At 41.5% G+C, this 25,939-nt stretch overlaps 3 protein-coding genes across 5 annotated transcripts; 1 reads left to right on the plus strand and 2 right to left on the minus strand.

Moving 5' to 3' along the window:
- Positions 1 to 3,472: 3,472 nt before the first annotated feature.
- si:ch211-105f12.2 (RIMS-binding protein 2-like) lies at positions 3,473 to 6,368 on the minus strand. 2 transcript variants are annotated; one of them, XM_031573496.2, is made up of 5 exons: positions 5,905 to 6,368; positions 5,289 to 5,460; positions 4,876 to 4,979; positions 4,395 to 4,466; positions 3,473 to 4,286 (listed from the first exon to the last, which is right to left on the minus strand). In XM_031573496.2, exons 1-5 carry the CDS (start codon positions 6,106 to 6,108, stop codon positions 4,221 to 4,223), a joined length of 618 nt encoding a protein of 205 aa, XP_031429356.1. In that variant the 5' UTR covers positions 6,109 to 6,368; the 3' UTR covers positions 3,473 to 4,220. The 2 variants fall into 2 exon arrangements, with proteins under 2 accessions (XP_031429356.1, XP_031429357.1); XM_031573497.2 differs by lacking the exons at positions 3,473 to 4,286; positions 4,395 to 4,466 and adding an exon at positions 4,473 to 4,775 and having other exon boundaries at positions 5,905 to 6,367.
- Positions 6,369 to 6,715: 347 nt separating this feature from the next.
- Positions 6,716 to 15,821, plus strand: ywhag2 (3-monooxygenase/tryptophan 5-monooxygenase activation protein, gamma polypeptide 2). Of its 2 annotated transcripts, none has more exons than XM_031573498.2 (2): positions 6,716 to 6,991; positions 12,793 to 15,821. In XM_031573498.2, exons 1-2 carry the CDS (start codon positions 6,965 to 6,967, stop codon positions 13,447 to 13,449), a joined length of 684 nt encoding a protein of 227 aa, XP_031429358.1. In that variant the 5' UTR covers positions 6,716 to 6,964; the 3' UTR covers positions 13,450 to 15,821. The 2 variants fall into 2 exon arrangements, with proteins under 2 accessions (XP_031429358.1, XP_012695268.1); XM_012839814.2 differs by lacking the exon at positions 6,716 to 6,991 and adding an exon at positions 7,003 to 8,008.
- Positions 15,822 to 19,541: 3,720 nt separating this feature from the next.
- On the minus strand, positions 19,542 to 24,253 carry LOC105911019 (heat shock protein beta-1-like). The gene is made up of 3 exons (XM_012839786.3): positions 22,036 to 24,253; positions 21,678 to 21,741; positions 19,542 to 21,550 (listed from the first exon to the last, which is right to left on the minus strand). The coding sequence occupies exons 1-3, from the start codon at positions 22,391 to 22,393 to the stop codon at positions 21,412 to 21,414; spliced, it is 561 nt and encodes a 186-aa protein (XP_012695240.2). The 5' UTR covers positions 22,394 to 24,253; the 3' UTR covers positions 19,542 to 21,411.
- Positions 24,254 to 25,939: the final 1,686 nt, after the last annotated feature.

The raw sequence follows: 25,939 nt of genomic DNA on the forward strand, positions 1-25,939 counted from the left end.
GAGCAACATGAGACTACTAGAGGCCATGACAGTCACAAAGCACTACACAATGGCCACACCAGAGGTGCACACATGGTATGACTTTAAACGATGAAATCCATACGTATTCCCTTATAAGATTTGTACACGAATATCTGATTTTGAGGACGTATTGCTAGATACTTTTCATCACTTTTTGTTCATGTCCCTTTCCTCTTTTCTCACTCCTGTTTGAAAATATTCGGCCTTTGTTACCTTTACTGTTTTGAAGTAATTATTCGTATATCTTATGTTGGTCTTTTATTAAATAAGCTTTTTGGTAATAACTTAACAAATATTGCTTTGATGACAAAATATGTACCTCGTGCTTTCACCATATTCATTGAGGTAAGAGTACAAAGCTAATTGTTTTTTAATGTAAATACACACATTTATTATTTTAATTCTTATTTTCCTTCAATGGCACACTGTATTATAGTCTGTCAACATCTTCTTACTTCTTGGAGAAGTAATTAAATTAACCTTAATTCTCTTCTCGTTTGTTTAATACCCACTGATTACATGTTGACCACACTGTGTTGGGAAAACTATCTATAGCATTCTTAAGCACTTATTTATAGAGCAAATCCCATGTGGACCAGGAATAGATGGATGATGCAAGTCTAAACGTAACCCTGGGAGAGCTGACTAAAGGACTGTCCTCTCACTGCCTGATCATGCGCTGCTGTTAGACCAGGAGGATAGGCAGTGCATGGTATCCGGTAAACGTGCAAAATTGCCAATCATCAGTCCATTTTCGGTAACAATTTATTTGAATAGTCTTTACAGAGACTTTAGGTATGGTTTGTTGAAATTCAAATCCAGTCTTTCTAATTGTTCACTGAACACCACCTTTACCAAACCCAACCCCTAACCCTAACGTTTGGAGTTAACAGAGTTTCAACAGATCCTTGTTTATAATCTGAGCATGTGTAGATAGTCTATAGGGGAAATAAGTGCGACCCCATTTTCTTAATCCTGTCTGTCTCTCTCTCTCTCTCTCTCTCTCTCTCTCTCTCTCTCACACACACACACACACACACACACACACACACACACACACACACACACACACACACACACACACACACACACACATACACACACTCACTAAGTATCTATCAGTCTAAAATATATAACTGTTAAGTCCCACAGGAAATTAAACAAAACTCTATTTTGGCCTCTCATAGTAAAACTAAACAGAGAACATGATCAGCACAGATGAAATGTATATTTTACAACTCAAAACTTCAAGCTCCATTGGGCAAAGTGCAAGTGTTCATTTTTAGAAAGTAGCACTTCACTTTTTACTCCCTTTCGAACACCCCACCCATCCCCCACTTCCTCCTCTGTGTGTTCTACTCGACACTGAGGTTTGGGTTGTCTAGACAACGGAGAGCACATCGTGCTACTAAGACACTCTGCTGTGGCTTCGGAGTCGCACCTTTTTCGTGCATCATATTTATGAGTGCAGAAAAAATACCACAAACTATGCAGATTGAAACCTTCATCTGCATTGGTTCTTGTCAGCAAAAATGCAGACCAACCGATGAACTCTAATGATCATAGCCTATTTTTACCATTGTGAACTCGAATATTTTTGTATTCAGTTAATGATCTGCATGCCTCAATCAGACTGTCTCTGAAATGCTCATTCTTGTTCTGCAGGTTTTTTGAAGCATTCAAATTATTTGAATTGAATGGTTTAAGGAGCAAAATGTCTCCCAACACTGCTGTATGTGGTGACAAAATATTCTTGGTCCTTGATGAGTACATACCAGTAGGCACGTGTTCCTTTATATTTGGACACCATTGCTTCTGTCAATCTTACTAGTGGGACTTTGGGAACCTCTCTGACTCAAGTCCTGGTTGGTCAACTGCTAAAAGTTGAACTGATTCCTGGAAAAGCATTGGCTCCTTAGCTGGCTCTTGCCTAATCTTTCAACTTTCATGTCATCCTTCCTCAAACACATGCCACCTCACTGCTCTGTAATGACCACTATAAACACTGTTTTGACAGTCAAAGGGTAGTGCTTAAGAAAAGGAGAAGATAAGAAGAAATAACTGAAGTATCTTTCAGTTATCTCTTACTGGTACTACAACAACAGATATATGTTAAGGAGTGCATATGGGTCTTAGGCCTCATTAACACATGGTTCAGTTTAATACATTCAATATTTAATCTCTGTCACACATGTAGGTTGATAGGGAAGGCATAAGAAACCAAGCAATGATTATCTTCACTATTATTTCCTGCAGCAACACACAGAGATGTGTGTGACTGGTACTCATTATGTGATTATTTTCCGTTGTTGCACTTAAGTGCTAACATTTTAGCATATAGAAGTTGTTCATTGCAACTGTGAACCATATAGTTGACTTTGTCAAAGGTCACAATGTGCAACTTCTTGGTTTCGTGATTTCTAAAACACCTTTTTATCGGTTCCTGGTATGCCCTTAAAAGGTTACAGAGGTCTCTTTTTGCAGTTTCTATTCAAATCGAGAACATGCAGGGGCCCAATGGGTGCTGGTTTTGCACCTCTGACAGAGAGATCGAGACTGTTGAGCCTCTTCCTGTGGTTTCGGAGCATGTGGTAGAGAGTGTGTTAAAAGCGAGGCAAACTCTCGCTTCAGCCCTCAGTTTCTTCCGGGACCCAGACGAGAATGATGGTAAGAGCAGATATATTCTTTTATCAGTACCTTTTATGAAAATTAATTTTCAGTGAAGATAAATATTGTGGCATTACTAGGCATTTATATGCATATGAACTATTTGCTACTATGGCACAAGTATTGGAAAATTATGTCAGCAATAATAAAAGACCAAACTTTTGAAAATGTGCTAATATTATCTGTGTAATAACAACACTGTATGAATTGAGTTTTGAGTTGAAGAGAATGATGCTAAATCTTATTTCAGACTTGAACAGAGACAATTATTGCAGACTTGAACAGGGACAATTAATGTCTTCCGCATTAATACTTCTGTTTGAGAACTAGAAAGGAACTCGCAATGGTTTTCCATTGAAGTGTTTTGTTTCGATTTTTCTCATTTTTCTTTTAAATCATCTTGATGATTTGATACTGAATTCTTCCACCCAGATTGTCTTTTCTTTTCTTTTCATAATAATATGAAAGATATCGACAGTCTACTAAATGTAATACCACATCCTTCCTGAGAGTGGTAACAGGAAGCAGTACTGAGTGGCGCGCGTTGGACACACAAAAGAAAAAAGAAACCTGGACAACAGAAGTACAGTGTAGTCAACCATAAAGTAGAAAGCACTATTAAACTATTCTACACAGTGTAGTGTTTCCTACTTTATGGATGACTGCACTGTTGGCTACAATGACAAGTTATGGATCAACCTACGTCAACAGAAGACACACTACGTCTAGCTCTCATGTCCTCCTCCTCTGCTTGACCTCAATAAACAGAAATGAGACATGCATGTCAAATATGTGGACAAGATGTGTTTATTTGTAATAAAATGCATTTCCAGTGTTGATAACTCTGATTCCTAATAAAACTAGTGTGGTTCATCACATCGCTCATGAATGTATTTCATTGTAAAGTGCTGTGGTGCATTGGTATCAAATTCAAGTACACAATAAAAAGGGCTCTTGATCACTACATGCTTGTGTTTAATCTCATTGCTTTATGAAACTGAACTATTATTTTGTACTGATCTGTGAAACCATATTAATAATGTGGTGGAAACAATATACATAGTACAAGGCACAGTGTGTAAAGATTATCCTTAGATATCACTTAAATAGCTGAGACTGTTATTTTTCCCGCCCATTCTCTCTGTCTCTCTCCATGGTCTACTACTCCCACATGATGAAGACTGTGAAGACGTTGAGGTTGATATTTTTAAGGCTATGGCTCACTACCAAAAGATATTTAGCAGCAAGAGATAAAAATAATAAAAACGGAATTTGTAAAGAAGGTAGACTTATATAACAACATTGATATAAGAAGTGCAAACAAATCAATTCTATAGTACCTTTTTCATTAATGTTACATACTTAAGCAAAAATCATACCCCCTGGCGGGAAATTATAAAATAAAACACTCCAGCATAAAGCAAGTACAAATAATTACTTAAAGACTGATGAACACAATGTGTTCAATGGCATGCTGTGTTTCTTAATAAAACATTTGCTTTATGCATTTTGATTGAAGCCAGCATCTTCAGTTAGTTCCAAGGCAATGGCTCTACATAGTTTGATGGCACAAGTCCTCGGTATCCATGAAGATCTCCCTGAATACAAAAAAAAACAATGTTGGTATAGTGTGTTTCATGAAACTCTAGTTAAAAAGTATGAGTACCACAATAAAGTAAGCAGAAAACTTGTGATAGCCCACTTACAAAATAGAAGCCATCACTGTCAACATCTCCATAAACATAGATGATGTCTCCTGCACGAAAAGGGAGCTCATCCTACAAGACAAATGTGACTCATTAGTGAGAGAATCAATCCACGTGTCTTTGTCAGCGTGCATTGCATCTGCTATAGCTGTAATATATACATATGTAATAGCTGTTATTCATGTGTAATAATATGTGTATATTTATTATGTAATAGTCTTTGATGGTAATAATTGGTAGTGGATGTCTTGGAAGACTTTCATATGTTTGTTGGTATCTGTGTAAAATAGACAGACCGTTTTTTATGTTTGGGGCCATATCTTCAGAAAGATAACTAGGAAACCGGTTTCAGGCCTTGCTGTGATTCCCATTTGTGTACATCTTAAAGAGAAAGTTAAACTGGTCAGTCTGTGTGTGTGTGTGTGTGTGTGTGTGTGTTTGCGTGTGCGTGTGCGTGTGGGTGTGTGAGTGAAGCAAGCACCTCTATGTCCGTGTTGGGAGAGCTTTCAAGGGGGTCATAATCAAAGATGGCCACCATACGTTGGACTACCACGTCGTCTGGGACACAGGAGGCCTCACTGTTGGCTGATCATGCAACCCAATAACGTACACACAAACATCAGATAGGCCCTCGAGCAAGAACAGAAGTGAAGACAACAGGAAGATTTCACCACATCTGTGACTCTGTGTTGCCACCAAGTGGTTCAGTGTACTGACATGAACACAAAAACAAGAGACAGGCAGATAGACAGAAAGAGAAAGAGAGAGAGAGAGAGAGAGAGAGAGAGAGAGAAAGAGAGAGAGAGAGACAGAGAGAGAGAGAGAGCAAAAAAGGAAAACAGAGAACACTTTCTAGTTCCTGTTTTGCTTTAGACACCTAAAAGGGCAGACTACCTCTTGATTCGACAGGGCTTAAGGCCTCAGGAAGGAAGCCCTGTTGAAACAGCTCAATTTTGAGGTCACCGTCATATACTGGGATCTCTGACACCATGTTGCTGGGAACGTATCCAAAGCGGCCAGCACACTCTCCGTGGTAAAAACCATCTGTGTCTTTATCACCGTACACCTAAACCAGAACAATACACACGTGTCCAGATATCAATTTATGAGATGACAACATTGAATGTTCTAAGGACAATGCAATATCGGTTTACGAAACGACATGTGCAGCAACTGAATCTCTTAAAAAGTTAGTAATTTACAGAAGAGTTTCTGTTCTATCCATCAGTCTACAATGTGGAGAGCGTTGTCTCATTGATTTTCCGTATATCGAATAACACTGTACCTTATGCTTTCCAACATGTGATTTCTAGATACCTATTTATGTGAAAGGCTAGTATTTACCCATAACCCCATGAGAGTTTTTGTTTATTTATATAGTAAAACATATGACTGTAAACATGCAATGTGCTTGGAAAAGTGCATTAGCGCAATACATTATACATTTCAAATTGAGTGTATAGTGCTACCTTTGGGCCATAGCATTATAGCACACAGTCTCTCTGCTCACCTTAATTATCTGTCCTCGCTCAAAGGGCAGCTCCTCTGAGGTATCCGGGTTCGGGGACATCAGTGAGGGGTTGTATGGAAACAGGGCCACGAAGAGGCGCACGTTTGGGTCGTACAGCTCCTTCTCTTTCTCCCAGCGCAGTATTTCATCCGGCTCGGCCACCCTGATGCCATCTGGGTAGAGATACACATCCAGTGCGATCATACCCCTGAGGTAACCGCCTGATACGCCCTATGCGCGCGTGTGTGTGCCTGGTCAGTTGCACTGACTGCAGTGCTCGTGCAGACAGGTGGATAGGTGGTATGGACACAACACTGGACGGTATCTCTGTCGCCTCACGACTGCGATAAGGTTACCAAGGTAATCCCTTCCCGCCCATCAGGTGTAATCCTCTTTTGAGAAAATGGATGAATGTTCCAAGTTTGCCAGTCAGACATGACACAGAGACTTGGGGGGGGGGGGGGGATCTGGCTTGGAGTAATGTGCTACTACACGTGGGCTTGGATGACAAGAAGACAGAACGTTAAACCAGAGTCAGAGAGGAAGAGAGATTTGCCACAACAACAAGGCATTGGGAGGGGGGGGGGGGGGGGGGGTAGAGAGAGAGAGAGAGCGAGAGCGAGAGAGAGCGAGAGAGAGAGAGAGAGAGACTAACAGACAGAGAGGGAAAGACAGCCAAGACAGACGTCCTACATTGGAACTTGGGAAGACAGAAATAATGATAGGACGTCCAGCTTCTCCTAATCCAGCTTTGAACGGTGTGGCTAATTAGTTGAGTAGTCTTTTCCAGAACTGTGCCAAGTAGACCTAGCTGTGTAACTCACTCACCTTCGACTTAACCCTGTAAGCAGCTCTTAACCCTGGGAAACCTGAATGTCATTGCTTGCCCAATGCTCTATATGTTGCAACGTTCACCTCACTGTGGCATCGCTGGTGACATAGTCACACAAAATATAATGTTATGTGAGCATTTTTGATCGTGAAATGCCACTAGTTCCATCTCAGTGTACATTACCCTGACTGATGTTCCACTGGCGGTTTGGGATGGAATGGAATTGGGATGGAGATGTGCGGTGGGGATACTGTGGTAAGTCCATCTATTTTAGTGCCATCCAACTTAAAATACTAGGTCATATCATATTATGAGGTAATAATGTGTTTTGATGCATATTTTCAAATTATGTTTTATATGTTTGTTGGGATATTTAAGTGTTTTCTATATTAAATTGTTTGGGTACAATTATAGACTTACCTATGTAAATGCATTTGACATTTGGCACTAAAGCAGAATATAAAAGTCATTTGAAACCGCTGTAAATCTGTGTCTATCTCTAAGAAGGGAAATAAAAACAATTTGCGTGCTCCAAATTTTTCTCAGCAATCAACCACAAACTGTCGCTAGAAAAACTGCTGTAATGTGGTCAAAATCTGGATGAGTTTAAGACCCTGAGCTATTCTCTTTCATGAAATCTACCAAGTCAATAAACTGAAAGTCAATTCAGTGAAAACAAAACATCCAGAGAACGAGTTAAATAATCCAAGATTCAAACAAGAATTAGCCTAAATATCACCATTGGCCTACAACAACAAAAAGATGGCGAGTTCAAGTAGGCTAATAAATCATTATATGCCAAAGTTTTTTTCCACTGAGCAAAATGAGGAACAACTACACTCTCCTTTGACATTAAGGTCATGCAACGCGTCACTTCTTTGGTATCCCCTTTTTAAATGACATGAGTGGGGTCCCGAAACCAGACACCCCAAGCCCCCCATGCAAGACCTCTGGGCATCCTTACATGGATTGTTACATCACGAGCCAGGCACCCACCTTTTTAGAGTGATGACGTAGCCTCGTAGAAGCGTGAGGAGGGGGGCTAGGGTGTCCCGTCGGCACGAGCGCAGATAGCAGGCAACAGCTGCAGCGCGATCCTCGTTCAATTTCACAGCGTTGCATATAGCATTTTTTCACGATTTCATCTCAGAACATAGAAGAGCTACACCCCAATAACCGGTCAAAATGGTTGATCGCGAGCAGCTGGTACAAAAAGCCAGGCTTGCCGAACAAGCTGAAAGATATGATGATATGGCAGCTGCCATGAAATCGGTAAGTATTTTTTTTAAATAATGTCATTAATAATAATCAATTCACAGTCATTAGTGGCAGCTATCCTAAAACAGACATAAATGCATAATATTTTGATATAATGTGATATTTTGCCATGCCATTCACTGCATAGGTACCAATGTGATGTCTGTTTAGGTTGGGGGGGGGGGGGGGGGGTATTATTGAATGATATTTGTCCTAACTAATGGTCCTGAAGTCATTTTAACTTCACATCATGAGTAAATTGTCTTATTTGGAAAGGTAGTATTACTGTAGTGTGAAAGAAAGCCTTAAGAGTAGAGAGGAACCACGAGTAGGCTAGACCGTCTGGACCTTGGGCGGTGCCTCTCGTGTCTTACATTACAATATATGAATGAGACGAGGCAAAAATGATCAGACATAGTGTTGCTAGACATCGTGATTTTCACATTTTCTCTTGGGGTTTTCATATATTTTACGAGCCGAATCTCGGTCATTTTAAAACTTGCTTAGTCATTCATTAATGTAACCTAATGCACATGTACAGCTGGACGCTGAGAGGCAGCACTAGGGATGTGGAGCCACAGAACCAAGATTCCACGATATTGTTCATGTTTCAACATTTCATTTTGAAGTCATCCATCACCATAGGATGTAATTACATAATGCAATTCAAATAGATATATCCCACGACGCTGAATTTTATATAACATATTTGCAATATGAATAGGGTTTACATTCTCTTGTTCTGTTTTATCCTTTCATTTGGTTGACTATCCATGTGCTGAAATGGAAGCTATTTGAGGATTTCCCTCCAAACAAACGTAGGAGGCAGCAGAATTCCTTCCTGAATGTTCCATCGTTGTCATATTGCAGCAGAGGCTGGTACAGATTCGATATTGCTCTGTTCTGTCCCTATACGTGGCTTGTTCTTTGGTTGGAAATGTCTGAGAGTCGCATTTGGACAGCTGCAGACATTTTTGTGTCGCATTGTGTGTGTGTGTGTGTGTGTGTGTGTGTGTGTGTGTGCGTGTGTGCGTGCGTATGTGTGTATCCATTAGACAGAATATGTGTGTGTGTTCTCAGCGGGTTATGCCATGTGTACACCCCGGCAGAAATAGCCTGAAACCGTTTTCGATGGGGACCAGAAAAAATATAGCCTAGGTGAGACCGCGTACAGCTGTAACTTAAATTTCTCAGCTCGTCTCTGACCTAATGCGATGAAACTCACAGACTTGTGATGGAATATGCATGCTATGGTCAGAATTGCAGCTTGTGTCTCAATCTCTGTCAAAAGTTATAGGCAAAAGTATTTTTGTGGGGCAAAATTGTAACTTAAGTTTTGCGCAAGATGTTGACTGCACAACTGACGCGTTTTGACTTGAACATAAGTAACAGGTGGTTGTGACCAGTGATTTCCGAACTATGTGTTGGTATAATTTAATTATTAGCTGCGTACAATGTGTTATATTCCAAGTATCCCATCAAATATTAGGAGATGGCTGGGTCAGTTGTAACACGCATTACAATCGGTTGCAATCAGCAAGTGAAATAGGCTTGCTAGTTTTGCGAAAATGTGACACCCATGGTTTGTAAGCGATTATCAACTATTTTGGTTTAATGATACATGACCCCTACAAACTGGCATGTTACAATTGTCCTCGGCCACTATTACAACTGTAACCAAGTCACTCACTGCATTTAGAAGGAAATTATAGAAAAGAGAAAGCACATACGATGTTCTTGAATTAGTGAAGTAAATATAGAGATGAAAGATGTGTGTTGCATGAAGTTAAAATGAAAGCTGTCCCTTATGAACATCTTTTGCAGCAAGGCACAGATGCGAAAAGTGTTACAATTGCACCTGGTCTGTACCCCTGCCATCAACGAAATTATTAGCAGGGATGAAGAAGTCTTGAAGGCCCTGCCAGGCTGCTTTAACATGTGGATACTGGCCATGGCAGTACAAACACTCTTCTCTACATGTTTCTACCTTTAAAGAAGGGGATATGATTATCTACAGGCAGCTTTAAGTGGTAGAGCCTTTTTGTTCTGGCCCACAGAATATTCCACTGGAGGCTCCTTTGCAGGGGTTGTTGCGCTCCATCCGGAGAGCTTCAAAGGGCGAGAGGGTGGCACCCTGAAGAGTGTATGTGGGATTCCTCTCCCCTGCCCCTTACTGATTTCTGCCTTGTCAGTGCAGTCACCTCGCCTTCCTGGCAGAGCTAGGAGGTTGAGGCTGGGGGATGGGGATGCTGCTGGAGAAGGCTCACTAACACACGCTTTTGCAACACCATAAAATATTCAGAAACAAAGTCCCCAATTGACGTTTCCGCTCATAAACTATGGATTTCAACAGCCAGGGCAACTAACAGTATTTATGTTTATATTTTTTATTTGTTTGGTTGTTTATTTGCTTTACACGTATATAATTACTACATATGTAATGTATGTATTCAGGCGTTTAAAACCATTTGCCTTGTGTGCCTTATGTCTGCCTTATTACCAATCATTTGTCAGATGTAGGTTCTTTAAATTTCAGTGAGGGTTGAAATAAAGACAGGTAGATTCTTTTTGGCTCAGAGCCTGGCCTTAAGTGCAACACTCTCAGGAGACGAGCTCAATGTGCTCGATGTGAATGTAATTGTAGTCCATTTCCGGTCTCCTGTGCTGCAGTTCATCAAGGTTAGTAAGACATAGTGGGGCCCCGATTCATGCTAGGAGAGGTTACCCACCCAATTCAGAAACTCTTGTTAACTCATGGCTCTCAGTCTGTCACAGTCACAGCTGCTGTCATGTCGACATCCATAATGGTTGAGTTTCCCACATTATCGACAAGTCTGCCATTCACCAGATTCACTGCAACGACACAACCCTCTGAAATTTGAAAGTGAAGCCTCCGCCATTCACTTGTTTTATGCCCCGTCACTCTTACCAGCCGTGGCTGTGACGCCATCGTCCCGGGCTCTCTTTGATCTGGAAATAGACTGACACAGTAACTCTCTTGAGACTCTGTCTCCATTGAACTTGCAAAAAAAAGAACAAAAGCTCCAGGTGCTTTGCTTTTGCTTTTCGATTTGCTGTTGTGTTGATATTTGAACTAATCATGCTATTCTGCGTCTATATCTACATCAATTTGGCCCTACACTTCTTGTTTGTACATTCATGTGAAATTGAAGGCTGCAGTTGCCTTGGTTTCAATCTCAGCCCTTCACTTTCTGGAGTCAATGCAGAAATCAACTGTAATTTAGAAAATGTGGCCACAATCATTATCGCAGCAGGCAAGGGGTGTTTGAAAACGATCATGTCTTTGTACATATTTATTCAGAGAAATTGATTGTGTGGAACCGTTTTGGTACTGGTATGCATGTGAAAATGACTCCAATAGGAATCAGAACGCAAAACCTTGTGAGATTAAAACTGGTGTTAGACCAGATAGCAGGTGGCTGGACCATCTGACCATGATCAGGCCGTCGAATCTGCCAAATAAATGCCGAATACTGGCCAGATCCGGTTTAGAAGATGCTGCAACGTAAGCCCTGCAACCGTTTACCCCAGATTACGTTTTGGACATTGTCATTGAGATGGATCGCCTTGTTAAAGGAGTATGGAATGCCATTCATAGCGTCACTGCATATTTGTCTTTCGCACTTTGGAGACCAAACTGTGAACTAAGCTCTGTATTTTGGCCAGAGGGTTGGGTGGGGAGGGGTGCACTTTTGGAGGCCCACCAGTGTGTGGTACCTCTTGACAGACAGGTGAAAAGGTCGGTGTGTACCCGATAGAAGGTCACTGCAACACGTGATCTACCCGCCACAGCCACCATCGTCTTGGCTTTCACCGCAGCTGCCCTAGAGTGCTCCTGGGAAAATTTTACCTCCCGCAGCCCCCAACCCCCCAACCGGCCCCAACCCAAAACCTGTCACTGCTCTCCATGGATGTCCTACCTTCTCACTCCCAGCCCTCACAACTGAACGGATTTCGTTTTTGTATCTCATCTACTCTAAAACCAGCTGTGCTGTTGGCAGAGTCACAGTTTGGGACCGGTGTGCTAAGCAATCCTATCGTCATGGAAACAGGGAGTCGCGTATCGCTGTGTATATTAGCTGTTGCTCATTGTTGCTCGTTTCCACTCCCCTGCTGAAATGCAACTGAGAAATATTTCTGTGTTAAAATTAAAGCACAAGGAAGAGGCTGGCCTACTTCCCAGTTGATGGTGGTTAGAGGTTCTCTCTATTCGTAGTGAGATCGGCAGAAGGACGCACCACGTTCTGTCTCGGTTTAAACCGCACTGCCGCATTTTACTGTTAGACTGACTTTTTCCAGGTGTGTTCCAGGTTTCCCATTTTTTTATGTATCAATTCACCCATCAGTTTTGTGCGTTCGTGGCAGGTAATCTATAGGGCTGCGAAATGCCGAGGTCATATGACTCATAAGGCCGTATAAAGAGAGAATGAGACATGAAAAGGCCACTGCATATTTTTGCAGTTGAATCTTTTGGCAGAAATAAAGCATGAGAGACCAAGGATGCCTTGCTGTACTGTGCCTGTGCGTGGCTGTGGAATGAGATCATGGGGAACTGATAGCTGATGTGCTCACGGCTATTCTAGATATAATAAGCATATCCCATAGTCCCTCTTTGGCTAATGATGATGATGTTATGCTTGGAAAATGATGTGCGATGTATTGAAAAAATTTAGATGTGTTTTTTTATTTTTTATTAGTTGGATGCACTAACTTGTGGAGCAGGTGTTCTGAAAAGTGACGGCAATGCATTTGTTCCTTGTGTCTCCCTTTGCGCACAGGTGACAGAGCTGAATGAGGCCCTGTCGAACGAGGAGAGGAACCTGCTGTCGGTGGCCTACAAGAACGTAGTCGGTGCCCGGCGCTCCTCCTGGCGCGTCATCTCTAGCATTGAGCAGAAAACCTCGGCTGATGGCAATGAGAAAAAGATCGAGATGGTGCGCGCCTACCGCGAGAAGATCGAGAAGGAGCTGGAGGCCGTGTGCCAGGACGTGCTCAACCTGCTGGACAACTTCCTGATCAAGAACTGCAGCGAGACCCAGCACGAGAGCAAGGTGTTCTACCTGAAGATGAAGGGCGACTACTACCGCTACCTGGCTGAGGTGGCCACGGGTGAGAAGCGAGCCACCGTGGTTGAGTCCTCGGAGAAGGCCTACAACGAGGCGCACGAGATCAGCAAGGAGCACATGCAGCCGACCCACCCCATCCGGCTGGGCCTGGCGCTCAACTACTCCGTCTTCTACTACGAGATCCAGAATGCACCTGAGCAGGCCTGCCACCTGGCTAAGACCGCCTTTGACGACGCTATCGCCGAGCTGGACACCCTCAACGAAGACTCCTACAAAGACTCGACCCTCATCATGCAGCTGCTCCGAGACAACCTCACGCTGTGGACCAGTGACCAGCAAGACGATGAGGGAGGGGAGGGCAACAACTAAAAAAAAGAGGGGGCTTTACTCTCTTTTCTGGGGAAGAGAACGAAATTGAAAAAAAAATGTTTTGTTGACATCGACGACATTAAAAAGATAAATAATATGGCTGGTGGAACTCTTGGTGGCAGCAGCTTTTGGCCGATCGTTTCCACGGCGGCAGCAGTTCTTTATTTTTCCACAAGTTAAAAGAAAAAAAAATCGAGGCGAAGGGGGAGGGGGGTGGTGGTCGGTGGGTTGAAGTCTTAGTTTGAATATATATAGAAATATATCTATATGAATATATATAGTTGAGTGGGTCTCCCTCTTCTTGATTATCTTTTGACGTTTGCCAAAACCACTGAAAATGACAGTCAGTCAGGTGTGGTGCTTGTTGGATTGGAGTGGCAGCCTTAGACTGGCTTATGGGCTGATGTAGTTCAAACGGAAGCTGCTTAGTAATCTTTTTGGGGTAGTAGACATGCATTTGAAAGAGGTCTGATGTTTAAAAAAAATATCACAAAAAATAAACACTTGAATGCGACAGTTAAAAAAAGAAATAGTTGTCAGTGGACCTAGTAAAACATTTAGACATTTACAGAATACACAGTAAAATTTGAAGGATAAAAATACATATTTCCCCCTCGTATTCTAAATCATGTTCTCAATTGACTTATAGTCAATAGTGTTTATCCCACAGAGGTGGATGTGCCATGTTTAGTCAAATTCAACTCTTTTTTGAGCAAATAGAGTTGATGAACCTGAAAAGAATGACTGGGCCATTTGCATCCCTTTTGAGAGTTTCCCTGTGGATCTCTCACAGAATGTTGTTACTGGGCCCACTGACTACTTTCAAGGTCAAGGTAGAATTACTGGTGAAGACTTTAACTGTTAACAATAGAAAATAGGAAAAAAATACAGCAGCTTCAAGAGTTTGTGGTTTACTTCTGTGTTTAATTTATTTTTGCACTTGCCTACTAAACTGTTTTGTCAGTGTAAGATAATTACAACAATATTATCAATGATTCAATATTGTGCATGCCGGTGATGTATTTATAAAATAGCTTGACTTTATTAACTTATACCTTGGGTGTTATGTATTCATATGGTTAAGAAGTAAATGGGCTTCAAATTGATTATTTATAATTTATAACTTTTTATTGATTTTATTTTGTTTTTAATTTGCTATACCAAAATTGTGATTGTTAACAATAAATCAATCTGTTATGAGCGTTGCTGTTGTGACATGGAACATGTTTTTTTTTCCTTTTGTTGAACTAAAATTTTAAGAGGTTGAAGGAAAAAAAGAAAAATACACCGGTGATTATCTTATCTGCTGGTGTCTGTCATTGTTAAAAAAAATTATGATGATGACATTGTTTAAACAATCTTTTGTTCTAAGAAAAGTATATGAGTGCTTTTCCTGTCATGTTATGCAATGAAACATGTACGGTTTAAACGATCGTGAAGTGTGTCTGTAAGGGACTAACACCATGGACCATAATTTATTTCCTGGCAGTATACACATCTTTTTTTCTTTGTATTTTTGTTTGTTTGTTTGTTTTTTAACCTTATAGCTGTCTCCTGAGTGACAAAAATCTTGAATGTGAGTCATTATGTAGCAGTTGCACACAAGCCTAAGTAATGATAAATATGATAAATAAAAAAGAATTTGACAAGGTTACAAACACAACCCCTGGTTCCCACTGGTCATGTCTACTGTTCTGCTGTCATTTTGCAAACGAGCAAAAGGGGAAAAAAATTGCTAAAACAAGACAGACAAGATATCAGAATGCTGTTCTTTTGTTTGTTGTGTTTGTTTTGTTTTTCTGTTTTGTTATTGTAAGTTATTTTTGTAAAACTTTATCATTTGTGTGCCTGACATTCTATTTTATTTCAGCCTTAAAGAAGCATATGCACCATGTCACGCAACAACACATTCTGTTGTGTTTGTGTATTTTCATGTTTCTCTTGGTTTCGTTCGTTTAAACCTCTGTGCCATTGATTTTTATTGATCAGTAGCCAATTGGATAACTGAATTTTCAGTGAGGATTATGCAAAATCTGACAAGGAGCTACTTTATGTTTAGTTCTGTTGTGTTTTATTTCATTCATTCATGACTGCACAGTTTCCAATAGTGGGGCCTCAGCCATGATGCCAGCATAAGCCTGGCGAATTTGTTCTCTGTTTTTAAATTTTTTGTGTTTGTTATGTTTTAAGCACATTAGCAACACTGATAACATCCAGTCATAATACAAGCAAACGTACACATACGCAATTTAACTAAATAATGACTCAAACAAGAACACCTCGGGCGCATGGCTGGGCTGGTGACAGGCACACAGTTTGGATTGTAGTGTTCCGCACATATTCAATAAATACCTCAGGTCTTGTCTCTCAAATGTTGTGTATCAGCAGCAGTATTTTATTTGTATTGGTCACCGGTCTTTGCGGTGTACATGAAGTGACCAGTTTCTAAGAAGGTAATGCTCTGTCGACTGTTGATATGGATGTGACCTTTATAAAGATGGGCACACGGGTGAATCCCCATAAAGCTACGTTCTCTAAGATTACAGGAGGGTAGACATGTCTTAACTGAAACAGTGTCATCACAGTTTCAGTTAAGTATGCAAGGCCACAAGAGTGCATTATATTGAAATAGTCGTTTGCGCAGTGAAACGTTATTCAGGGCCCAGGGGAGATAGACGTATAGGGTCTTTAGATCAGTGCTGAACCAAAAGAACAACCAAGAACAAAAATAGAAGTACATATTTATGTACCAACAGCAAAATCAAACATTGTATACTTATTAAACCGCTTATTGATATTAAACCAAATACATTGCATTTCAAAAGATTTCCTACATTTCGATTTTACTGTTGCAAGTAGTGAGAGTTGAGTCACATTTGAGCCACTTCTACAGAAAAGACATAGATAGGACTTACAGAAAGTAATACATAGGGCTTAAAGAAAGACATAGATAGGGTTTCTGCAAGACATTAACCCAGGAAGATGAAAGAGGCAAGATTGACTGAACAAAACTCATTTAAAGGAGCTCTCCTGAATGGTTCCTTGCTATAACTGCTCATACTTGAGTTGGCCAGTCTGCATATTCAATTTTTTTCACCCATGGAAAAAGTCCAACGTAGTTGCAGCTTTTCTGTCGATGTTTCCCCTGAGGTACACACTCTAGCGCACCCTTTGTGAAAATTGATTTCCACACTGCACCGTGGAGTACGAGAGTGACCTGTCTGATGAAGCTGTCAAACTCAAGGACTTTTATTATGACAGGAACTTACTTACTGTCATGTAATTGTGTAGTGCAGTGAGAGACAAATACAGGACCTAAAGACATTATCTCCTGCGATGGATACTGTTAATGTCTTCAGGATTGGGGAGAGACCTTCTGCCTGTGCACTGCAATAACCGTGTAAGTTTGCTGGGGAAAGCTAGGGCATAGGTGTGGAGCTGGATAGAAATAGAATCCTCTTTCTGGAGCTGTCTGTATCTTTTCTCAATAATTCATTCTGGTTGCATCAGACTGAAAAAAATCAAGAAGCTGCATGCATGCATGCATTATGAAACATTGCAGCCAGTTCACTGGTAACAAATCCCCCAAAAAATCAGAGGCCATTTTGATAAACAGACATAATAGAGGTTATTTTTTGCCACTAATGCACAACCAATTGTCTGTAATGGCTGTTGTTTCATTTGATTACATACATTTACTCAGATGTTTCTAAGTGTGGAACAACAATCAAGCTTCAGTAAATTAGAAGACCTAGAAGTGAGCACTGAGTATTAAATCTATTCAATATGATGAGGTACAAACAGATCAGATAAAGAAGTGCACAGAAAGTTTCAGGGGAGGAACAACTCCTAATTAGTTTCACTATGGTGGAATTACTGTGGAAATATGAGGGGGGGGGGGGGATGTATGGAAAGGAAATATCTTTCAAAAGCAACCAGCAACACAACAGACTGATTTTGTGCAATTGGACAACATTTTAACATGGAAGCCTGTCCGCATGAACATATACACACAGTGAATATGCTCCTGTCTCGGTTGAAACATGGGCTTTCTATCATAATCCCTCGCTGGGCTCTCAGCATCATTCTGATTGAGGATGTGGTCATAAATAACCCATAATGCCTTGCCAAACATCTCAGTCGGGGATGCTGCACGCCTTGTCATGAATTCCCACTGAGTCTGTCAGTCTAGCTCAGCTCCCCCGATTGGTTGGTTGCCTGGAGACCACTAGCTCCACGGCCCAGGTGAGTTCTACTGACCCGGGCCAGACTCTCACGCTGATTCATAAGTTCTATAAATATACTTTAATGCTGCAACAATTTGATCCAGTGTGGACTTGATAATATTGGAACATAACAGTGTTTGGATGTATTTATGCAATTCAGTATGTGAAATCAGTATAGTCCTTTTTCATAGTGATTAGAAAGGTTTTTTGTTTTGCACCTGTCCCCATCTTGAGTCGAATGTCCACACACACACTTTTGTCTCCAGACCAGAGACAGCTCTGTGGTGTCTGAAGTTTGCTGCACCTTCTGGCTACACTCTTCGCTCGTCCTCTCTGGCAACGTATCCTGCTGCATTGCAGAGCATAGAGAGATAGAAAGATAGACACAGAGATACGGTGGAACAGAGAGAGAGAGAGAGAGAGAGAGAGAGAGAGAAAAGCAGAATACTGCCACTACTGTGTTTTTTTTTTTTACCACAACACCTGCCAGTTAGCCTACATTATCCTATCAGTCAACATATGCTCTTAATCTTGTAGCGTGATGCTAATAATCCACATGGCCCTACTAATCCCTCAGTTTACGCTCAGGTGTGTATCATTTATTGATGTGGGATGTGTTGACAGGAGAGGCATTTCATTATGTAATCCAATTAATTGTGAGTTTAAGCAGTCAGATTTGACAGCCTGATTCTGACATGGATCCTGTGTGTTACTAGACCGGGATTGCTGCTCAGTTTTTACTGCACGTCCAAGAGGAAGGGGCTGATAAAATAGCAATACTCAAGAGTGAGCAAATGCTTCTCTAAATCATCTCCTCTCTCTCTCTCTCTCTCTCTCTCGCTCTCTCTCCCTCTTTTCTTTCTTTCTCTCCTTCTCTCTCCACACAAGCAGTCCAGTAAGGCTCGACCGATCAATTATTCATGCACATCTGTTTATTTTATATGAGGGGTGGGAGCTTGCGTCGGCAAGCAGGCTGAGGTGGCCAACTGTTGGATGGCCTGGCACACGAGCAGAGCTTCCTCCAGCCACCCGTGTATTACGCAGCCCCACTGTGAGGAGCATGCCTGTACTTCCAATGGCTCTGCCAGCCAGCCAATGGTAGTGCAGTTTGGCTGCTCAGACAACCAATCACAGGCTTGTTGCTAGGGCTGTGAGAAACATCACACCACCTAACCACCCCCTATCCCCCCCCACCCCCCACCCACCTTACACACTCTCATACACTTACTTTCTCACACACACACACACACTCCTTCTCAGCTCAGTGTAGACACCTACAGAAAAACCTGCAAGGAGACAAGAGAAGCGTGCGCATTTGATTTTCATTAGAATTCAGCAGCCTCTCTCTCCTGCAAGGCACTTTTGTGCAAGACAATCCTTTGGGGGACAAGGGAACCAGTCAGGGTCTTCACCCCTCTTTTACCTAAATTATACTGTGAGAAGCTAAATTTAGGCATGTATCTATATACATATACATTTGGAACAAAAGCAAAATGCATATAATCAAAGATAGAATGTTATTGCTGATTGTTGCTCTGCTCACATCTCCTGTAGAGAGGCTTGCAAAGACTAAATGGCGGTTATTACATTAACCTTTCGCATCTGTCCTTGTCCCCACGCCGCTGTCCTCGTCTCCTAATGCATTCTCCTTGAGGTGACGGACGCTGGTGTACCTCCTTCTTGTGATGACCATCAAAGCATCGGGGGCTATGATCAGTGGGAGCAGGAGGACAAGCCATCCTTTAATCTGCCAACCTCCAGGTTTGCATTAGAGAGCAGGGCCACTGGTAAGATAATGTTAAATGGAGAAGATAGATGATAGGTGTGTTAGCTTTTGGGGATTAGGGAAAATGACCATTTCTACCCTATTTTTTCCTATCTGTGTTGACTTTTCTTTCTTTCTTTCTTTCTTCCTCTTTCAGTATTTATTTCTGTCTGTCTATCTTATAGACCCCGATATTTTGTAGCCACTCAAGCATCTCCATCCGTCATCCGTTTGTGCTGTACACATCCTATACATAGGGGGAAATATAGCACCCCTCAAGGCGTCAAGAACAGTAGTTCCAGTTATTACCACTGGGCGGCAGAACATCCCGGTACCTTCTGTAATGTAACAAGCAGACCTGTACAATGACAATGATTTATATGTGCCATCAAGCCAAGCTAGATATGAATGGTAATGATATGATTTGCATGTGCTTTTGTAAATAAAATGCTTAATTTTAAATGTCTTCTGTGGAAAGTGAGGGTATCACCATGTTTAACTGTTTAACATTTCAAAAGAAGTATTTTTGCAAAGTCTGTCAAAGTGCATTAGTATTAAATCAGGTCCCGTGGCATGTACAATTAGTTCCATAAATATTTAGTCCCACCAGCTGCAGAGTTGCCAAAAAACCCTAATCTTGTATTAATTATGAACACAGGTTATATAATCCTCCAACATAAAAGCACATAAAAAGACAAAAATACTGGAGGAACTGTCAAAATTGTTCCTAAGAATACAGCAGACCTTCTATAAATAACCTGTGCCTGGCAGACTCACAGCGGCTCCTTGGTAGTCCCTGGGCATCATTTTGACAAGCAGTCCCAATCTATCACTTACTTGTTCGGGGATCAACACTCCCTTGCATAACAGTGACCCAGCTATATATAGCGCTCCACCACTGAGCCACCGCCACTTCATGGTGGGGTATCAGTTACAGTTAAGATAATACACTGTCTTTCACACCTGCTGTGTTGATTTTATGTAATAATGCCAGCACAGCAGACTCCGGTAGAACTTAAATACTTGCAAGGGCGAAGACGGGACACAAAGTTACAGAAAACTTGTACTTCGTTCTTTGTTCTTGAGAAGTGAGTGTAACTGAGTGCACTATATTAGAGAGTTCTGAGTTTGAGAGCAAAGTCATCTGCTATCTAGTATGTGTCAGTTGCTTGGTTTTAACTCAGGCTAAGGGTCATTAAGCCCCACGTAGGGGTTAAATATTAATCACATAGGTGTTTAGGATACATAGTGTATAGGACAGATGACAGGTTTTTGTTTTGTTTTGTTTGTTCAAGTTACAAATTGAGCAGAGTCTCCGCAAATGTGATGAAGCCCTAGGCAAACACAGCTTATCCAATTAGCGATCACAGCTTTTGTTGGGGGTCCAGTCTTTTGAGTCCCTCTATGTCTGAGTGGGATATTATTATTTTTTATATTTCATTGATCACGATGCATGTCATTCCCTTCATCTTTGACCTCAACATTGCTATTTTGAAGAATGAAAAACATATACTTTACTTTGAATTTCCAAAAGACATTTTTATTTCTTCCCAATATGCAATTATGTAGCTTTTCAGTACAGACACTTGTATTTTCCATTCTATCCATTATTTCACTTGTGATTTGATCGACAAAATGGTTACATATGTCTGATTCCCTTCTCACTGATTGGTTGCATAACCATCATAAAACAATGGTCGTACAATTGTTTTGACAGCTTATTTTGACAACATGATGGGTACAGATTGAAAGCAAAGTATAGACGGAATCACAGCAAATGGTAAAGTGATTGGTTACTTTGTTCAAAGAGTTATGGATGAAAAAACTGACATCACATAACACAGTACAAAGCTGAAAAATAAGGAACCAAAAGCTCAGCAGGTTGATCAGTTGTAAGGCAGATGTGTGTCTGCGGCAGAATCATTTTCGGGACGATCAATGACTCCTCAGATGTTGTGCTGAGGTTCTCGTTTACTTCTTCATCTTGGAGACGGGGATGGACACCTCACCCACTTGCAGGGCAGGTTTAGGAAGAGGAGCCTCCACTGTCAGCACACCCTCGGGTGAGAGAGTGGAGGTGACCTTCTCAGAGTCAACGGTGGGGGGCAGACTACAACGAGAAGAAAGAGGGTGTCTTTGACAGAAAACACAATTCACAAAGTCCCTATTCAAACGACTAAATGAAATCCAAGTTGCTACAGGAGGTAAACTGTTTTTAAAAGTATTCATCCACTCACGTGTATTTCCTGGTGAAACTTCTGCAAATGAATCCCTGCTCATCCCTCCTCTCCTCATGTTGCCCTACAGACAGAAGATGAAAGGTTCAGTTCATGCATGTTATCTGCAGATGTACTTTCGCAGGATACAGACATACTAGCCAATGAAGTGTACAGTATACAATATCATGAATTTTTATTTAGGTTGTAAATAAACTTACACTTAACTTAAGTTACATTTAACTTAAATTTTACTTCACTGAATAAACAAGGTTAGATTTTGCTTCTATTTTCTTCTAAAATCTCATTTCCCTTTACAAAGTTTTGCAGATTCATTTAAAGCATCCCCTGATGCTGGTCTAAGTCAATCATCACTCACCAATGATCTCGACCATCCCATCCTTGGTTCTGACCACCAGCTCCTCGGGGGAGAACTGGTTGACGTCCAGGCAGACCCTCCAGTGGTCGCGTGTCTGCCTCATCTCGGACATGCCGCTGCTCATCTGGCGGGACAGGGCGCGGGCGTAAGGGCCCTGGGAGAAGACGCCACTGTCGTACATGGAGCCGGGGGGCCTCATGTAGCCGGGCCAGTGGGAGTTGGTCCACTGGCCGAGGTCCTCGGGGAAGTGGGGCATGCCAAAGCCCTGGTCGAAGAGGCGGCTGCCCTGCTGCCAGTCGCGGAAGGGATCCCAGGTGGGCTGGCGATTCATGCTGATCTGGAGGCGTTTCTCAGACATCGGGGAGATGGAGGTTGAGACGGGAGGCTGGTGGAAGATGCTGGAGTTCTCTCTCACTGGAGTCAGTGAAAATGGAAGTGAAGGGTAGCTCCTTGGGTGAGGGCTTTATAAACCCCCTAATCAGATGCCCCCCCCCCCCCCCCACCACCACCACCCCATCCCTAAACTAAGACACACTTCTGTCCCTATAGAGATATTTATAGAACAGGTTTTGAGTGACTAAACCCACCAGGCCATTAGCGAGGAATTTGTACAAAACGTTCACGTACCTCTGACACAGCTGCCTGACAATGGTAATCTTCTCCTCCATACTGCCAGCTTATTGAGGAATGCCCTGCACCATAAACCCCACCATCATTCCAGGACATCTCCAGTTGCCGCAGCCCTACAGACAGTCCTACTCAGCAGAATAGGAGGTACCCTGCCACCGCCACTGCTAGAGGGATCCTCCATACCAGCAGCTCCTCTTCCAGTGGGACCAGTGTGTCAGCAGAGCCAGATTTGCACCATTTCAGGGGATTTTGATGTTGAAACATGAGGGCTGTCTTTGCTGTGCTGCACACAAGTTGTAAGAGATTGTATGAACACAGAGGGATGTGTGCAGCACATGTGTAGGAGAGCAGTATGTCAGATGCAGTGAGGAGGTGAAAGAAGCACATGCATGGAGAATATTAAGGACATAAAGTATGTGCCAGTCATAGAGATATGTCCTTGTTAGGTTTAAAACCTCTGCATGTCAAGAGTCAAGAGTGGAAATATAAAAATTAAAAATGACTGAAATTATATGTGCCTTGCAATAACTGCTCATTTCAACAGCCAACAACTAAAGCACATGTAGTTTTATGAATATCCGTACACTCACACAAACAAAACGTTTACATGAAGAGTACACTTGGTATTTACAAACCAAAACACATGTAAATGGAAAAAAAGAAACAGTAAAAAGAGGGTAATGGGTAATGAGAGCGATAAATCCCACTTCGCTGACTGTGCAGGCACCCACTCTGTGTGATTAAAAAGGCACCTTGACGACTGTCCACAAGAGTATTCTTAGCACATGTGGGATAGAACACACAAGCACTTCATGTGTGTCCATCCACAACAGATAACACAGGAGGCCATGGAAATAATCAAATAAAGGCTTGGGTGACATGTCCAAAGTTGGAGGGCTACTTAAAACGTAATCGGAGAGATAAACTGTGCCCATGGAATACATGACAGTAGCGCTGAACATTTGTGGGTAATCTCTTCCACCCCCCCTCTCTCCATCTCTCTCATGGCTACAGCATGCTGAGTGCCCACATAGCAGAAACTTAAATAACATGCGAGAGGACATATAGTCCATAGCTATGGCACTGCGTAAACAGTCCAGAAGCAACAGGCTTAGGCACGCATGGTCAGTCCCAAAACGATCAGGTGAAGCTCTCGCACAAAAATACATCATTTGTTGACGTGCAATGGATAAATGGAGACAAGTCAACTCTTGTGAAGCGTAAGTGTTTCCAAGCGTAAGTGTTTCCAAGATGGTCAAAGAAGAGAAGAATTTAATTAAAAATGATGTTTGAAAGGGGGTCAGCAGGCTGGGTTGATATGAAAGAACACTCTGGGAATAATTGTTGCCCCTAGCAAAGGCTGGTCTCACAAACAAGTGGGTCAGTCCCCGTGCAAATATCTGTGCATGTACCGAGTCATGAAACTCCCCACAACATCCAAACCAGTCACATTCATGCCTCATCGTCCTGTATCTGTAAAGTGAAAGTTCTGCTCACTTCCACAACACATTGCCAGTGGTTGGCTTCACATTCCCACTCAGGTGCATTTTGGTGGTGATGAGATGATGTATGTGAAACTCTTTCTTTCTCTCTGTCGCACTCTCTCACTCTCTCTATCACACGCACACGCACGCACGCACACACACACACACACACACACACAAACAGACGCACACACACACACACACACACACACACACACACACACACACACAAACACAAGCACACATACACACACCTGCTCTCTAGGGATAATAAGGGTCATTAATTTGTTTCCATCCAATCCAGTATCACTTGACCCAGCAAAAGTGACAGTTTCTCGGTACTGGATGTCTTCAGCTGAGATGCAGGTGGTCAACTGCATGAATGCAAATTCTGATAAATTATTAAATGAAGCAAGACATGCTTACTGATACCATATTACAGTTTTTTCCAATCATTTTAGTTCTTGTACCTATACCATGTTCACATTCCCAAAACACTTAACACATGGAGCACACCAGTAGACCATGTGAACCAAACTGTGGATACTTGCCCCTATGCTTAGATACAAATGCTGGCAATGACACCTTCTTCCAAAATTCATGGATACCTGTTCCATTCAATGTTCACTACCAGCAAAACACTGTGGAACTACAGCATTTTTTGCCCATGTTTAGATACTCTGTTCAGAACAGTTAACTTTCAGTTCAAAACCTTACTTACAGTAATTTAGATCACTGTAGATGGAAAGATGCTTTGTTTAGACAGACAAATTAAATTATATGCTTGAATAAGAAAAAGTATTCTTAATTTAGCAGAAAGTTTATTTAGATTATTTAGTTTGTTTTGGCTTGCAGACTGTTCCTGAAAAGTTGTTTCCACTATTACAGCACCGCTCTTTATGTAAGTCATAGGCTATCAGTGAAAGATTGAAGAATGCAAATACAGTAATTACAGTAAATTTGCCACACTCAATTTTGACATCCATTGTGAGAGGCAAACCGACATATCAACACTGTCTTCAGATACTTGGCTTGGATTGACGTATTTCCAAGATGCAATGCAGAGGAGAATGTTACCGTAAATGCAAAGTTCAAACATGTAAAAGTTTGACACCAAATGCAGAGGACAGAATGGATCAGCATTACTGTAGGGCTACAGCAGACTTCTAGTGGTATTACAGTACTTTGGTAGACTGTATCTTGTGTTGATGTATGTAATTTACTGCATTGGAAATACTGCAGTAAATACGCAGCATATTCGTGCCTTTTTGTTGTAATGTAGTAAGCCTATATAGTGCAGTAACACATGCAATTCTAGCATATGGCTGTAATGAAACATATTGCAGCATTTTACAAACTTTATTACTGTAGTCCAAAGAAGTGTTTGTCTGTGTGTGTTTTTTCTCTTTTTTGAATGCAACACTACAGTAATCTATGCTAAACTGGAGGACACAGCAACATTTTATAGATGCAATTAGCAATGCTTCAAGTTGTTAGTGTTTTTTAGGTCATTCTACTCTGAGAGGGAACATGTTTTAAAGTTACGGCAGAATTGATTGTGGTGTGGTTGTTGTATTGCATTTTGCACCAAAAGTTAACTGATATGCAGAGGTGTGTGTCTGTAAAGGCCACTGTGTTAAGTGTTTGGGAAAAGTATCCATGGTATAGGTACAAGAACTAAAATGATTGGAAAAACTGTAAGAAATCCAAAATTATTCCAACTATTCAAAAGTTGACACGGACACATTTTCCAACCACTAATGATAATGATAATTATTCTGTATATTTTG

This window comes from Clupea harengus, chromosome 9, assembly GCF_900700415.2.
Source record: "Clupea harengus chromosome 9, Ch_v2.0.2, whole genome shotgun sequence".
In the NCBI taxonomy this organism is placed as follows: domain Eukaryota; kingdom Metazoa; phylum Chordata; class Actinopteri; order Clupeiformes; family Clupeidae; genus Clupea; species Clupea harengus.